This window comes from Sylvia atricapilla, chromosome 13 (genome assembly GCF_009819655.1).
Source record: "Sylvia atricapilla isolate bSylAtr1 chromosome 13, bSylAtr1.pri, whole genome shotgun sequence".
Taxonomy (NCBI): Eukaryota; Metazoa; Chordata; class Aves; order Passeriformes; family Sylviidae; genus Sylvia; species Sylvia atricapilla.
Window position 1 is genome coordinate 2,955,069 of NC_089152.1, and position 16,122 is coordinate 2,971,190.

At 45.5% G+C, this 16,122-nt stretch overlaps 1 protein-coding gene across 1 annotated transcript in view; it reads left to right on the plus strand.

Annotated features, from left to right (window-relative positions):
- Window positions 1-16,122, plus strand: part of CHSY1 (chondroitin sulfate synthase 1) — a 76,294-nt gene that overhangs the window by 1,966 nt on the left and 58,206 nt on the right. Inside the window, exon 2 of the mRNA XM_066328244.1 lies at window positions 7,120-7,615. Coding sequence (XP_066184341.1) covers window positions 7,120-7,615 — 496 coding nt within the window. The remainder of the gene's footprint in view (window positions 1-7,119; window positions 7,616-16,122) is intronic.

The following is a 16,122-nucleotide window of genomic DNA, read 5'->3' on the forward strand; positions in this document are numbered from 1 at the left end:
GCGCATGATGGTTGCTTTGAAATGGGTGAAGGAATCTGTTTCTTTAGGGTTTTGTTCTCCACCATGTGGGATGGAGCATTTTGGATTGCAAATCTCACGGGCTGTGCAATTTAGATTTACATACAGAGAGGCTGAAGTCGTGTTGGGACATCACGTAGCAGGTTTCATGGCAGAATAGTTTGTCTACCATCCATCAGATTTTGCATCAATTCGGAAAAGGGGAAATTTATCACTGTGTTGGCCAGAGTGTTCTTTGGGGAGGAATTCACTTTGCTAGTGGGGGAAGGATTCTTGTCTCTGGTTTTGCCTGTGCTTGCTGAACAGTCTCCTGCTGTGGCGGAGCTGGGTTTAGAACAAGATCTGCAACATCTGCTCACGCAGAACAATGGCTAAAGACACAACTTAACAAATTCAGCTAATGGAATCGGGCTCCTTCAGCCCTTAGATGGAGATCTGAGTATCGCTTTTTACTACACTGCTATTTTGGTTTAACCTCTAGAGATGATGTCTGTTCTTGGAAGAGACAGATAAAGAGACTCTTAGTCGGGCTAAATGCGTTTTTCTCACCTCCGTTGGTGAAAGAAATGAGCTAATGTCCTGGTGACAGGAAGACATCTTTGGGGGAAGATGAGGAGGGGGGGAATAGGAAGACAAACCTGAAATCTTAAATGGCTTTTGATTGCCATGAAGTACTCAAGCAGACAATTGCTGGGATTACTACATTGACAAAGCATCCTGGTGAGCTGAATCGCTGGCACAGCCAGTGAAATGGGAAGCTGCTAGCAAGGCATTCCCGGGGTGGCAGCGTGTGCAGAGCCTTGATACCACGCTGAAAGGAATTAGGGATTCAGAGGCTGAATACCTCCAAATTGCTGTGGCTCAAAGGCCATTTACAGACACAGCTAAAAGGGACCGGAGCGGAAAGCATTTGCTGATCCTGGCTGCTGTGAATCCAGATAGGGTCTAACAAGAGGGGAAGCAATCCACTTCCTGAACATCAATCATGAGCAAAATGACCACTGCAAGGCAAAACAGGCCTGCTGGATTTTCGGGGAGCCGCCGGCTCTTTGTAACAGTCGTGCTTTTGTAGTCTGTGAGGCAGAGAATAAGCTTTAGATCCACAGGTTTTTCGGAGGGCAGATTTGCAGCCTCAGCAGTGATTGCATCTGACAGCCAGGTTAGCAGAGCTTCCCTTCCAGGAGGTGAAGTGCAGCAGCAGGAACCACGGTGTCGCTTGGAAGGACGAGGAATAGTCAGGAAAAGAGCTGAGCAGGAAGGAGTTAAAGGCATGGCTGGGGTTCAGGGAAAGTGCAACAATATGTGCTAATGGTTTTGCTGTTGAGGGGAGTTGTCCTAAAAGAGCTGCAGGAAGGAGAGGATGGGAATAAGCAGTCTCCCAGAAGATTTAAGTCCGCTGTCTCAGGAACAGAAATATCAGGCAGCTAACCCTTTTTTTTTTTTTTTTTTTTTTTTTCTTTCCCCGTTTGCGTAGCAACTAGATTTCCTGGGAAACGTGGCAGGAGAGTGGTGTGAATGCAGTTAATAGCGAGATGTCAGCGGCTGGCCTTTGGCAGCATCTCTGCAGGAACACAGCTGCAGCACTTCTCGGTTTGGGACGGTCCCCACGGCACCGTCAAGTGCCACGAGGACCATGAGTGATGCCCAGGGCTGGTGCTGAGCCATCCCTGTCCTGTGGCAGAAGGAGGCTCCATTTCGGAGCTCCATTTCAAAGGTGTTGCCTCTGTTGGTGGTGGCTTCCAGGAAGCTGCTGTGCCCTGGGATCCAAACACCTGAGTGCTCAGAAGGATTTGGGTGGGGTGTAGGGAGTCTGTGTTATCTGTCTAAGCCTGCACTTACGCGTTGTTGTGCTGCTCATAAATTCAGATCTGGGTCTGTTGGGTGGTTTGGCCCGTTCTGGATGCTGGTGAAGGGATGTGATGGATTGTGAAGTGACTTTGCATGTGGTGCCAGCACAGTACGTGTTTTACTTCATGTGTGAATCCTACCACAGTATTGCACTAGTGAGAACTCGGTGTCCTGCTCAGGTACCCTCCACCAGAAACATGATGTACTTGGGATTTCTGAGCAGTGACCTAAAACTTGTGAGGATGTTTAAGGACAGGTATGAAAGAAACACAGTGAGAGCAAGTATCTTTAATACAGGGGGGTAAGTAAAACAAAATAACCATATGGCCCAAAACTCTGAGACACTTGGGCATTGATCTTAGCCTGACTCTCTGGCTGTGTGTGTGCCTGGGAGTGATGGATCCATTTCTGTCCCTGTGTCCACAAGGAATGTGGACAGATATGCATAGACAGAAAACTGGCATCACTTAAAACTGGAGGAGTTTAGCTTCAAGGACTCAAAGAGCTGTGGTACCTACTTAAAGCAATTGCTTAAAGCAATCCTGCAAAAACCTGAAAGGAACTTCTCAAAATTCAAATTCTGTACTGCAGATCCTAGTGACAGAGATCTGGAAATTTACAAAACCAGCTTTTTTTGGTGACCTCCCACGCTGGATATCTACAGTACCACGTGCAGGAGCCGTGTGCTGGTTTCCATGCTCAGTTCTCCTGCCTAAGCTGTGGTTCATTGCTTCTGCTGTAGCAAATGTTGTTGGAAGAGTGGGACCTTGAAGAACAGTTATGCCAAATTCAGCGCGGAATTCAGCTGCATTCAAGACATCAGTTCTTTATGTCTGTTGTCTTGCTGAGTTCTTCACAAGTTATGATTTTCTTCAGCGTAATTATAAAAGATGACTGTTTCTCAAAACTTTAAATGATTTCTCTGATCTCCTCAGAGGGAACTTCCTGAGCTGCAGACAAAAACCAAATACTTTTTTTGTCATAGTCTTCAGCTTGGGCCTCTACAAAGGGAGCACTGTCTGCATAACGCCACTGACTGTGCTTCTGCCGAGTCTGCAGAGCTGATAACAAAGCAAGATAATACAAATAAATAATAAATACTGGAAACTGAAGATAAAACATTCCAGATCTGTTCTGTTCCTGCTGCAAGCTGTGCTTTTAAGCTTCTTTTTAAATGAAGAAATAACTTCTGACAACATTTCATGACTGCAGTTGTGGTCACTTTTAGAAAACACTGGGGGTTTTTAGCACTCTTGGAGTGCACAAGGTTTTCTGTATTTCACGAGTACCTGGGAGCCAGCTGGGATAAAATCTTTTCACCCAGTTTGCTTGTGACTTGCATGGCCTAGGGTACACTTAGGATATCCAATGTGCAAAACTTTGCACGTTGTGCAAAGAGTGAGGGAGGGATGGTAAAATTGGTTTAGTGGGCACCAGTCATTGGAGCATTACTGGACTCATGTTCTCTGCTTAGAGCTTTTTTTCCTGAGGAAGCATTACTCATTTTGTTTGTATTTGTTTAATTTTCACTTTTATTTCCATGTCAACACAGGCTTCTGGTTTGTGGAGTTCTGTGCCCCGTGCACTGAGAGAAACCAGGTCACACAGCATCTTGCAGGTTTTTTACCTCCTGGGGAGAGTAATAGAGAGCCTTGCCGTCCTGATTCATGCACATCCTCCTGCTTAAGCAGCAGATTCAGATTACACGGGGGAGATAAGGTTGGGATCTGTCAGGGTTTTTAAATGACCAGTTCAGTACAGTATCAGTTGTATTCACAGGCTGATATTTCTCTCTGGACAGAGTCAAAATGGCTTTGACTGAAGCCCTCAGTGATTGATCACTGCAGCCCAGGTGGTCCCTGCAGGTGCAGATACAGGAGTCTGGTGGCAGAAATGTTGTGTCAACGTGTCCTTTAAACAGCTCGGGGTGACAGTGTGGTGGGGAAGAAGGAGGGTGTCAAATTTCAATAAAAGTATTTTTCTTGAGTTTTTTTTTATTATCAAACATACAGTTCTTTTGCAGATAGAGCACGCAGATCTTATTGTGATGAAAGTGAGGAAGGTGATGTCAGCTGCTGGAAGGGGATGTTGGTGAGGCCACAGAGGTGGGGAGATGGTGAGACAAGAGCTCTGTGTTCAGGAGCTGAAGGGTCAGGTTGCTGCCCATAACCTGAGAGCAGACAAGGTAAACTACAGTGAAGGTGGGAAGACTGGCAAGAAATATAGGTTTTACATACTAAACTACAGAATTGCTGGTGACAGAGCCAGGTCTGATTATTTGCAACACTGCATAAAAAAAGTTAAAAGCAGCTTTGGTCAGACTTCATCCCTGCGTTTATCAGTCCTTAGATCTGCTGATAACTGGAGTCAGAAAAAACCTGCTTACAGTTCATCTCACCCTCTGTGGTTTGGCTCCTTTGGCCGAGTGTGACAACTTGTTTCCTGAGCAAACTGTTCTCCCTGTGCTCCGTCCCCAAAAAGGGCCACAGCTCTCTGTGGCTCCGACGTGAGGAGCAGCCCGTGGTGACTCCATTGTCTCAGCCTCTGCCCGAGCCGTGCTGGTGTTGACACAGACACTCGGGCTGTTTTTCCATGTGGGAGTGCTTCATCCCTTTGGGTTCAAACAATTGCTCAAAGCCATGGTCACAAAGAACACGTCTTGTTGTCCCATCCTAGAGATTGTGTTGTTGCAGGAGGTGAACAAAGGCTCAGTCAAGCTGTGCTGGTGCACGGTCGATGTGGTTGACATGACATCCCAAGGCTGGAGTAATGTTGTGGTGCTGACCCGGGTCACTCAGAGGTTCTAGGGATGGGGATATTGTTAGGGCACTGTCTTTCTGTCCCTGTTGTGCTCTTCACACGTGTGGGAATGTCCCTGTTGTACCTCTGGTCTAATGTGACACCTAAAGATGGCCCATATGGAAAGATGGGCTCAAACTGGCTTTGAGAGGAGGGGTTTAGTGCAATAAAAAGGCTGGGAAGCAAGCAAGTCAGGGTTTATGGATGTGCATGCATTTTGTTCCCTTCCTGTTGAATGGGAATTCTTCTCTTGATAATAGTTTGTGGTTCTTGAGGTGCAGTTAGCTATTTGGAGAGCAGGGAGTAAATTTAAGCTGGGAATCAACAGAAAGGCTTGATGGCTTCCAGAAAGGAGCTAAAGCTTGGAGTGATAGAAGACATCCCGTGTTGTCCATAGATTATAGATGTGATAAAGACAGCTCTTTCAGGATATGAAGAGTAAGTCTGAAAAGACATAATTTACTTTTGAAAAAAAATAGTAAACAAATTTCTGTAAGACTTTAGTTTATATCTTCAGCCTGGTGGTTGTCTGCAAAATGTCCTGGGTCCACCCAAATGAGCTGCATTTCTCAGTAACTCCTTCTGTCCTTTCTTTCTGTGACACTAAAATTTAAATGCATCTTTAGTGAAGAAAAGTCTTTTAAGCTTCGACTGGGAGTTGATATGGGAAGAGCTGTGGATGATTTGTATGTGGAGTATGGGTGTCAGAGCTGTGGATGATTTGTATGGAGTGTGGGTGTCAGAAAATAAACAGCAGAACTTCCTTCATGGTTAGTGAAAGCTCAGGATATGACCATGTCTCCTTTTAAAAACTGGCAGTTCTCAGTGCTTTAACAGGATATGATTTATAACCAGTAGTACTGTGCATTAATTGCATCACTGATGATTAGAGGCCTCATCACCTCTGTTGTGAACTCAGTAGGAATGTTTCCATTTGCTTTACTCTGTGCTCTTCTGGGAAGCTCGGATCTAAACTTTAGCTATGAAACACTACCCATGGCAGGAAGAAATCCAGAAGACAAAGCTTTTAAAGTAATTGGGTGCTATTCATTACACAGAGTGGAATTAGTGAGAAACTGTTAAGGTGTCAAAGTTAAATACCTCTGCATTTTCTGGTGGAACTTCAGGAATAATTCTCCAGAAATATTTCTACATTTCAGACTTTATATAACAGCTAATTTTGGAGATTACAAATTTCAGATGGTCTGTGCTACCCAAAATCTGCTCAGGTGTTGGCAAGAAGCCTATGCTGAGAGGCATCTGGTCAGAATGACAGTGATGCATTGAGGGAATACTGTGTCCTTTACCTTGAAAGTGTTTTCACATCAGCTGTAGGTTATATTCTGAGTATAGTCACCAGATAAAATTATAAATTATTCTCCCTCTATATACAAAGGGGAAAAAACCTGCTGGTGTACCAACTAAAATACTTTCCTGTGAGCGGTATGTGATCTCTTATCCCTGATGGAATCTCAGAAAATGGTACTGCAAGCTCAAAATTAATAATTTTTGAGGGCAAGGCTGTAGCAGTTACGTGACTGAAAATCCTCCCTGGAGGAGGCTGTGCTGTGCCTTGAGGAATCATCCTACAGCTCTTCCTGCACTATCAGTGACCCAGTTTGCCCACGCAGGTGGGTTGGATTTGTCAGAGAGGAGCACGGAAGGTGTAGAGCAGGTATTGTTGCTGTGCTGCTCTGCACAGGAAAGGCTCCTCTTCTGTGCTGTTCCTCTCCACTAAAACCTGAAATGAAGTGTCTGGAAAGCTGCTGGAGGTGCAGGTGTTGGGTAGCACCCATGTTATTGTGGGAATTATGAGTTTTACAGGCATCTCTTGGAACTTTGCTAGCGTGGACAAAGCTGCTTGGGGTTACTTTTGCTCCATGCTCTGTGCTTTGCTTCTCCACACACCATCTGGAGAAGTTGCTGTTTGGTTGGTTTCCCAAGGGATGCTGTTTCCTTAAAAGTTCATGTGAATTTACTCTCTGGAAGTCTGTATTTCTGAGTGTACATTTGGGCTTTTGGGGAGGCTTAGAGGGAGTGGAAGGTGTCTGTGATGCTGAGTAACTTGCAGGGAAGCTTTGGAAGCAGTAAATTCAGTTGTGTGTGAATTGTTGGCCCGTATTGGCTCCCCTCCATATTTTGTGATCAGTAGCTGTTCGTGCAAAACTGGGTGTGCTTAAGGAGTCCTGCTTCCCACTAGTGAACTGCTGCTATGGAATTATTTTTCCAACATATGGAGGGACAAAAATGGTGCTCAGATGCTTGTCATATCAGAATTTCGTGTGTGCTGTACCAATTGCCGTGTGAATGTCCTCATCTGTGTGGGAAAAAATAACTTTTCAAGGTGTTCAAAAGAGGAAATTTGTAAAGCGGCTGAGCCATAGTCTGTGGTAGCACTCTCTGCCTGCCCTGGTTTGCATATTTAATTATTCCTTCTTGTCTTTTTCAACATAGAACGTGGTCCAAAACCATTCCTGGCAAGGTCGAGTTCTTCTCCAGCGAGGGTTCGGACACCTCGATCCCCATCCCCATCGTGCCTCTTCCCGGCGTAGACGACTCCTACCCACCGCAGAAGAAATCCTTCATGATGCTCAAATACATGCATGACCACTACTTGGACAAATACGAATGGTTCATGAGGGCCGACGACGACGTTTACATCAAAGGGGACAAACTGGAGAACTTCCTGAGGAGCCTGAACAGCAGCGAGCCGCTGTTCCTGGGGCAGACCGGCCTCGGCACCACGGAGGAGATGGGGAAGCTGGCGCTGGAGCCGGGTGAAAACTTCTGCATGGGGGGGCCAGGAGTGATCATGAGCAGGGAGGTGCTGCGGAGGATGGTGCCCCACATCGGAGAGTGCCTGCGGGAGATGTACACCACCCACGAGGACGTGGAAGTGGGGCGCTGCGTGCGGAGGTTCGCGGGCGTGCAGTGTGTCTGGTCCTACGAGGTAAGGACGAGGGTGCGGGAGAATCCGTGGATGGCTGGGACAAGGAGTTCTGCTGGCCTGTGTATTCTAGAATATGTGGTTTTTATTGCAAGGGTTGTGGGTGAAAGGGCCTTGCCTTCAGCCACCAGCCTGGGCTGGAGGGAAGTCCCAAAGAGAGAGGGAGAGAGAACAGCAGGGTGAGAGCTGAGAGAGAAGGGATTGAGAGAGGAAAGGGCAGGGGAAGACAGCAAGAGAGAGCAAGAGTAGGGGGAAGAGGAAGGGTAAGAGAGGAGTTCAGAGGAGAGGTAAGAGTAAGAGTTAAGAGCTAAGAGGTAAGAGTGTTAAGAGAGTTAAGAGTTTAGAGCAGGAGAGGTAAGAGTAGCGGGAAGGAGAGGAGGAAGAGGTAAGAGAGTTAAGAGTGTTAAGAGATAAGAGTTAAGAGAGCAACGTCTTTGTTACAATACATTATATCTCCTTTTGTGATGAATATTCTAATTTACAGTGACCAACCAATACAAGACACAAAATCCTATAGAATCTACATACAGCCTATAAGAACTACCTTATTACCATACTGTGTTGTATTTTAAACTCTAAAAACTCCTCTTTAGACTTCTGTTTTGCTACATTGACCTTTGGATCTCTTAGCCAGCAGAAAGGTTTAATCAAAAGGGATTCTCCTTCAGCTAGCTAGACCATTGTTTTCAGGTTATATAGTAACTAAGACTCGGTATCCTACAACCCAAACTAAGCTTTCATTTCTATTTTGATTATAGGTTTTGTATTTTCAGAATCTTTTGCTAAACAATCATATTTATAAGATTTCCCTGATTCATCTTCCCCAACACAAGGGGAATGGGGAGGTGTCTTTTTTTGGGAGGTAGAGGGGAGGGTTGCTGTTGTACACAGCCCTCACCTCCCTCTGCAGCGTCACCATCCAACTGTATGGATCTCTACAGCTTTTTGTTCCCTGAGAGTGACACGCTTGGAAAGACCTACAGAAAATTTGGAAATGCAGCAGTAAGGAAGGAAATGGAGGAACGTTCATTATTCATAACAGATATTTTTTATTTAGATAGAATGGGAATAAGATTAAATCAAAATGGCCTCGGGTGCCTGCGGTCTTGACTGTCCAAGCCTCTTTTATCTTCTTTAGCCAAGTGCGTCATGGTGTCAGCATGGAAAATGGATGATACAATTACCGTGTTTCTTACCGCAGTTGAAATGTGTGAGGCTGACAGATGTTTGCCCTGACAATGGCAGTTTTTCCCCAAACTGGAGATGTCTCTTGGTGTCTGGCACTGTAACCCTGGATGCTGAGCTGCCTCCTGGCAGCCCAAATCTGTTGCTGCTCCGGGCACTCACTGGCAGCCCCATCCTTTAGATGCCTGCTCAGCAAGTCCTTGACGTCAGCAGAGACAAGCCACCACTCTTACTGAAACTCGTGGTCTGCCCACACTGATGTGCTTGAAAATTCGGCATTTTGGGGGAGAAAAACATTAGAGAACCTACTTGTGGCAGAATTTCCTGCTGCTTTTTGTTGGGAGCTGGCAGCTCCTCCCCAGGGGCGATGAGGGCTTCTCCTGCCTGGATGTGCCGGGCTCCTTGAAGTGTTTACAGACTGCCTGGTTGAAAATACCTGCTGGCCTTGAGCTGCACCTTCACCAGGGCAAATGGTGGTGGGTCTGCCTTAGAAATACAGGAGAAGTTAAAAGCAGAAGAGGAGTTGCACAGTTTGTCTCTGTACCCAAACTTTTACCACCTGACGCAACTAGGGCTTTGTCCTTTTATGAGATGTGGTGAAGGGGGGTTCCTCTGCCTGCGTGGCAGGACCTGTGGTCACAGTGATAGATACTGCTGCTGAGCCACTCTTTCACTGGCAAAGACTTGGGTTTAACTTTTGACACTGAATTTCTGCTCCCAAAAGCTGTTGCTGTGTTTCAGTTTACAGTTCAGCAACAGGGAAGCCTCTGAGGAAGGGGAAGGAGGTTTCCAGCTGCAGTTATTAATTAATTATCTTTGTTCCTGGAGGTTTTCTGGACTAACAGTGCCTCTCCCTGCTTCCAGACCTGGAACTAGTTTATGTCTTGCCAGCATTGTGGTTTAGCCATTCGTAAGAGTCGGTAACTTTTTCCACAGTTTTTAGCAGCATAAAATTTTTACTATAGACATTCAGAGTTGAAATAACTTCTGCTGTGAATGCCTGTACCATCTGACATTTGGTAAGTTACTGAAGGCCAGCATTTTGGTCCTATTGAAACTGGCAAAGAGCTCCTAAATTCAATATAACCAAATGTTGGCTTGAAATAGCCAACGATAGCACACAACTGCACTGGGAATGCTGTCTGACAGAAATAGATGGGGCTTTCTCATAATCAGTTTTGTTTGATGAGCTTCTGTTATTATCCATAATGCTGTATTCTCCTGAGTGCCATGATTTGCTTAAAATTGGTTTGTGTGAAGTGTATAAACTGTTGTGTGTTCAGAAGTAAGCCGTGAGTGTGGGATGTTGAGGCTCAGCTGTCTGGGAGAGTAGGACGAGTTTCAGTGACAAAAGCACACAGCTTCTGCAAGAAGTAGGGCCACTCTCATTTAGTTGTGGCCTTTCAATTTAAATACCTGTCATCTTTTTTGGTCTGGTCCTCTCGTTGCCCAGATGAAATGTGCCTGGTATTTTATTTCAGATAAAGCAATAGCTGCGTGAAAAAACACAGCTGTTTGCAACAGCTGTGTTAGGAAGGCTTGGTGTAAAAACGACATTTTCCGTGTCTTGTACGTTCACGAACATCAAGTAACAGGCCACTGTAAGTGAATTGCAAAATGTTGTGTTTCTCTGAGCTTCTGATGGAGCAAAAAGTTTATCTGTGCCTGCTCTGCTGGGGCACAGCCACCGCATCCTTCACAATTCCCGTCGGAAGAAAAGCTGTGACAGCACAAAGCTCAGCAGACAGAGCCGTGTTGGCCTTAGAAACCCCAAACCTCAAACTTCTCCTTTGCAGCCTGCACTTCTTATTCTGAAGAGGCTCAAGTGGCAGCACAAGCGAGGAGCTCGTGTCACTGCAGTCACCCCCCGGCTCGCTGGGTTTCGTTCTGAGCATCCCGGCCGTGGAGTGCCCTGCTGATCCTCACCGTGGGTGGCTTTTCCATGCACTGTTCTTGTGGTGGGCTCCCTGCCCAGAATCGTTTTACTCATCTCCATGACTGTCACTGCCCCCTTTCTCTGATTTTTGGATCCTACAATGTCTTTACTGTGCAGCTCATCTGCCCTGGCTCTGGTGGTGTGCCCGAGCGCATCGCCAGACCCGGCTCGGTGTGGCTTTTCTGCTCACAGCAGTCTGTCTCAAAACCCCTTTTTTCCCCCTTTTCCTGTGTTTCTGTCACTCCACTGCTCTCTGCAGTGCCTCTCAGACCACTTCATTGGAGTGGCATCGGTTATTGCCCGTTTGAAGACTTGTGAGGATTTGTTCGCTCTCTTCCTGCGTCAGGAGCTTTTCAGCAGATGCAGCAGAGGAACTGACACCACCATTCTTTGGGCTTCCTGTGTCATCTCAGCCCAGAAAAGCAGCAGCAGCAGCAGCAGCATGTGTAAGGTTGAGGACAGCAGCAGCTCTCTGGGCTCAGAGGAGCTCTGACCCTCCCAGGCTGCTGCTTTGGGACCAGCTCACAGCCCACAGTGGATTTTAAGTTCCTGTGACCAGGCTCAGAGCTGTTGCCTTATTTGACAAAGGTTGAATGAGTCACAGATGAGACATAGCTGTTAAATGTAAGTTCTTTAGGGCAAGGATTATCATCACTGTAAAAACAAAACCCAGACTGTGGCTGCTGTTTGACAAATAGCTGTAAAACTCAGCCCTCTCTATAGGGTGGAGCAGCCAAAGCCAGAGAGTTTATGCAGCAAATGGTAAGAAAATAGTCATGAGAAGAATGGAGCTGTGAAATCTCTGAAGCTTCCAGAATGGAGCTTGGGAGTTTATGAAGAAATATAGAGTGTGTTCCTTTTTCTTGAAGAGAAGGAAAGACTTGGAGTGAACTTTCTCAGAAGTGGTTCTGCATTTCTAATGGATGTTGGTGCTTTAGACTTCTGGTACATTGCTGGGCGTTAGTCTCAGGAAAGGATTGCCTGCTTAAGTCTCCTTTCTTCTCCCTTTTCCTCCCACCAATAGTTCTTCTGGTCCATCTCATGGGGATCACAGGGACATGGAATTTTTGTTTTCTCCTACACTGCCATGTGGTGCCATGCAGGGTCTTGGATTTCGCCCTGAGAACATGTTCTGTTTTTGATGACAAGCTCTTTCATTTGTGATTTAAACCATCCCAGAAGTATTGTTGATCTCAGTTTTGTGTCTAATATTTCCTTTAAATGCACCTGAATTACAAAGTCACTGCTGTGTAGCTTGGTGTTGTTTCAGCCTTGATTTGCAGCTGTTGCTGAGTAGTGTTCTAATCTGTGGTTAACATCTTCACAACTTTATTACAGGCTCTTTGTATAGCTGCTAGAAGTCGAGGCAGTGCTGTATATCTCATTAATTTATTCAGTATTAAAACTCTTCTGACGCTACTTTCAGATGATACCAATTCCTTCCTCTGTGTCCTGCAGTGCAATAGAAACAGGTGGATCCATCTGAGCATCTTTTGCTGCCTCTGACAGGTATAAATGACCAGTTCAGTCTGTTTTATCTCCTGTTCTGATTGAAGTCGTGGGAGAAATTAGGTGAGATGCAACAAGTGTTTCTGTGTGGAGAAAGCAGTGCTTTCCTCCAAACTGCAACAAGTAATCTAAAATGTTCTGAAAGGAGACAGGAATTTTTATAATATACATGGGAAAGAAGGTAAGACAAGGGCACTGATCACACCAGGAAATGTGAGCAGCAATGAAGAGCAGGTCCAACCTTTTGGGTGTTGGTGAGGGGAAAAAATAGGGCAGTGGTCACCAAGGATAGCAGGGGACTTTGGGAGAAGGGGGGCTTGAATTAACATTTTATGTGGTCTTTCATCTGGAGTAATTGAAGACAATTGCCACTCTGAAATTCACTGAAGTTAAGAAAGCCCTTAAAGTGCACATTGTATCTGCCAAGTACACTGGCAGTGCCAGAACATACCATTTCTGGGATGGATGTTCCCAAGGGCAAAACTGAAGTTTATGGCTTTCTGTAAGACAGCTGGAAGTAAAAAGAAAAAAAAAAAATATATATATATATATAGTGCTGCAATGATTGATCATATCTGAAAGACTGGAAAGACACACTGCTGTTAATGGCTAACCTCCAGTTCCTTTGCTTTATCCTCTGTAAAAACCTTCTCTCATTAACAAAAGAAGATTGATCCTGTTCTGAGTGGGTGGTGAGTGACACCCAGCAGAGAGTGTGGTCTCAGAGGAGGGCAGGATGGGGTCTGGGAGGAGGTGCTGGGGCAGGGTGTTCTGGAGCACCTCTGTTCTCTGCAGACACTGGGGGCAGTGGGGATGGACTGTGGGTGTTTGGTTGTTCTTGCTCCATGAACCTCTCCTTGGACTCCCAGCCGGCAAATGAAAGATTTGACTTGTCTTTGTGGCAGGAGCTTCCAGCAGCACTCCTGAAATCAGACATTATTGTACGTGTGCATTGTCCTGCCTTCAAAGCTTGGAGATTTTCTGAAGTCAGAGCATGGAAACTTGGCAAACCCTGAGAGCACAGACACCTTATCTCCCTGTGTGTGCAGCCCACTGCATCTCTTAGCTTCAAGAAACGTGAAGTGAATTTTGTTAGTGAGAGAGGGAAGATACAAGCATGCCCAGAGTTTTAGGGTGGATGTTTATAAACCATCTTTCCTCCAGCACTAAATTTTACCTTGGAATGCCTCAGAGATGTCTTTTTGGGTTCAGATTAAGATGTAAGTGGGTGGCCAGGCATTCTGGGGATGGATGGAGATTGAGCTCCCTGAAGGTAATGAGGAATGGCATTTTGTCAAAGGACAGACAGGTAAGACTAGAGAAGAGCATTATCTGGGCAGGGGAGGTGATGCATGGGGCTCAGGGTGAGACAGAAATACATGACTGATGTGACAGGGAGTCCATGACAACAGTGGGGGAGGCAGTGTGGTATGTCCACTGTGGTCTAATTTTAGTGTTTGCTGAGGAGGAGGGCAGAGAGGTCAAAGGAGAGAGTAAAGGCTGGAGACTAGGTTTGTGAAACCAAGGTGTGTGTTGGGAGGGTTTGGAAAATTTGGAATGGGAGACAGGTCTCAGGTCTGCAGCCAGGTGCTGACCTGGCTCTTTCTCTTCAGAAAATAACTAAGTATTTGAGAACCAGATATTCCAAAGAGGGAGAACTTGACATTACTGAGTGGTTTCTTACTGACTTCTGAATGCAGGTTGGTCAAGGTTTATTCTGTGTTGTTGAAATGAAGAACAGATGTTGTAACAAAACTTGAGTCTGGGTCCCACTCAGTTCCTGCAGAACTTCCTTTTCAGAGGGGAGGGCTGGGGGATTCATGCTGACCCAGAGAGGCCTTTCCAGGCTGTTTGGGACTGACCTAGTTTTTGTGAGCACATGGTTAATCTGTCCTTAGTTAGCTGGATGACTTGACCTAATGCCTAAGCTGAGGGTTGCTGAAATGAGGATTTTGATGGTGTCGTGCAGACTCTTAGGAAGCTTCAGCCATGAATCCAGCAAACAAAAGTATTGCTTTCTCCCCATTACTGTTGTCTTGGAGTGCACTGTTTTGTTATAAATTAGGGTCTGTGCAGCCTGTTGAGTTAAGGGAGACATCAGGATTAGTTATTATCTTGAGGACAAGTCAGGAAAGGCTAATCCTTCATAGCATGACAGGACAGAGGACTTTAATAAAATAGCTCATCATGCCAGTTTCTTAATTAAGGCACTCAGAAGATAGTTGGGGATTTGAGTTTGTTCTGTTGAACAGCAGTGGGGGTGGGCAGAAGGAGGTGAGTCTGAGACTAGAAGCTTTCTTCTGTATATTTTTCATTTGAACTGATGGGAAAGCCATCCTGCTTTTGCAGGGTAAAATCTCACTTTACAGCTTGCTGGAGTTGTGAGACTCTGGTACTTGTGATGTGATCACAGCTGCCTTTGTAGGGGAATCCCACCTGGCTGGAGACCTTGGAAGGACACTGTTAAATTCCAAATCTAATCAATGTCAAGCCCACTAATACCTTTGCAGTCAGTTATCTCCTATGGGTCAGTGATATCTGACCAAACATTAACCTGGCGAGTTTCCTTTTCCATTTTCTTTAGTACTTATTTCTGTGTATAAAAGACGAAGGTGGGGGGAATAAACCATTTAATGGATACCTCTGTGTAAGAGCAGGATCTCTCTAAGTGTCCTGTGTCACTAGACAGTCATAAGATTAGCTTCAAAATTTGTCCTTCTTGACTGAAGGGGTCACAAAATGTTGTCAGCTGGGAAACCCAGTATGGAAGTTTTTAGCTGATCTCTGTGTAGAGGGTGACTGTGAGCTGGATGCTTGGAGGAGGGAGGTTAACTCTGTTAATTTGGAGAGAATATTTGTATTTCTCCTCTCAATCTATTAAAGCCAGGTTCTGTGAGTAGCTTAAAGCATCAGCAGCAAGGAGATATCTGAGCCTGTGCACATGGGAGAGAAAAGCCAGACTTCTTTGGTGGTGGGAAATAGAAATGAAACACTGATGTGGGGAAAGGGCTTAATATAAACTTACCTGAGGTCACCAACAGGAGGGTAGGAACACACAGCTCAAATGCTTTCAGTGCTGCCTGTACCATAGTTGGAGTATGGTGTTTTAAGAAATACTTGGATTTTTTTGTTTCAATAAAAACAATTGAATTATTACCGAGAACAAACATAATTTTTTTTTAAACTTGAATTTTTTTCAATGGATGGATACGACGGGTCTCGGTGTATTTGTTACTTTAAAAAAAACAAAACACCCCAACAACCAAATTTAGCATTAAAGATCATTTTCTTTGGAACTTTCAATGAATGAGCACAACCCAGAGGTGTTCTGGACAGTGGTTGTAGCCACAGTGGTGTGTAGCACTGACTTGCTATGAAGGCTTTTCTTAATGCTTTGGGAAAGAATATTTCTTTCCTTTATATTCTTTTCTCCTAGCAGGCTCTGTGCTGAGACACTTCCCTTGCTCCCTGGGCTGACAGTGCACCAGGGCAATGTCTGAGGATGCTTTTGTCATCTGTACAGTCACATTTTCACCAGTTCACACTGTTTGCAGTCACTGGTCTGCTGCCTGTGCTGGGAGAGGTCCCAAAAAGAGCTGTCAACACCAGCTGACTCCTCACCCTAGCCAGGAACTCCAGTTCATCTCTTGCTTCTCCGAAATTCAGTGATGAACTTTATGGTCCCCCAGTGCTGACAAGGCAGAAGATGGCATTTGGTGCTGCTTTTTTCATAGTTTGCATCTGCAGTTACAAATGAGAATTGCACGTTACAAATGAGAACTGCTTGTCTGGAGTGTCCCTGTGCTGTCCCCGAGTGTACCTCACATGTCAGTGGCTCTTCAGGCTCTGGGGGAGAACTGCTGGATGGGCAGGGAAGATG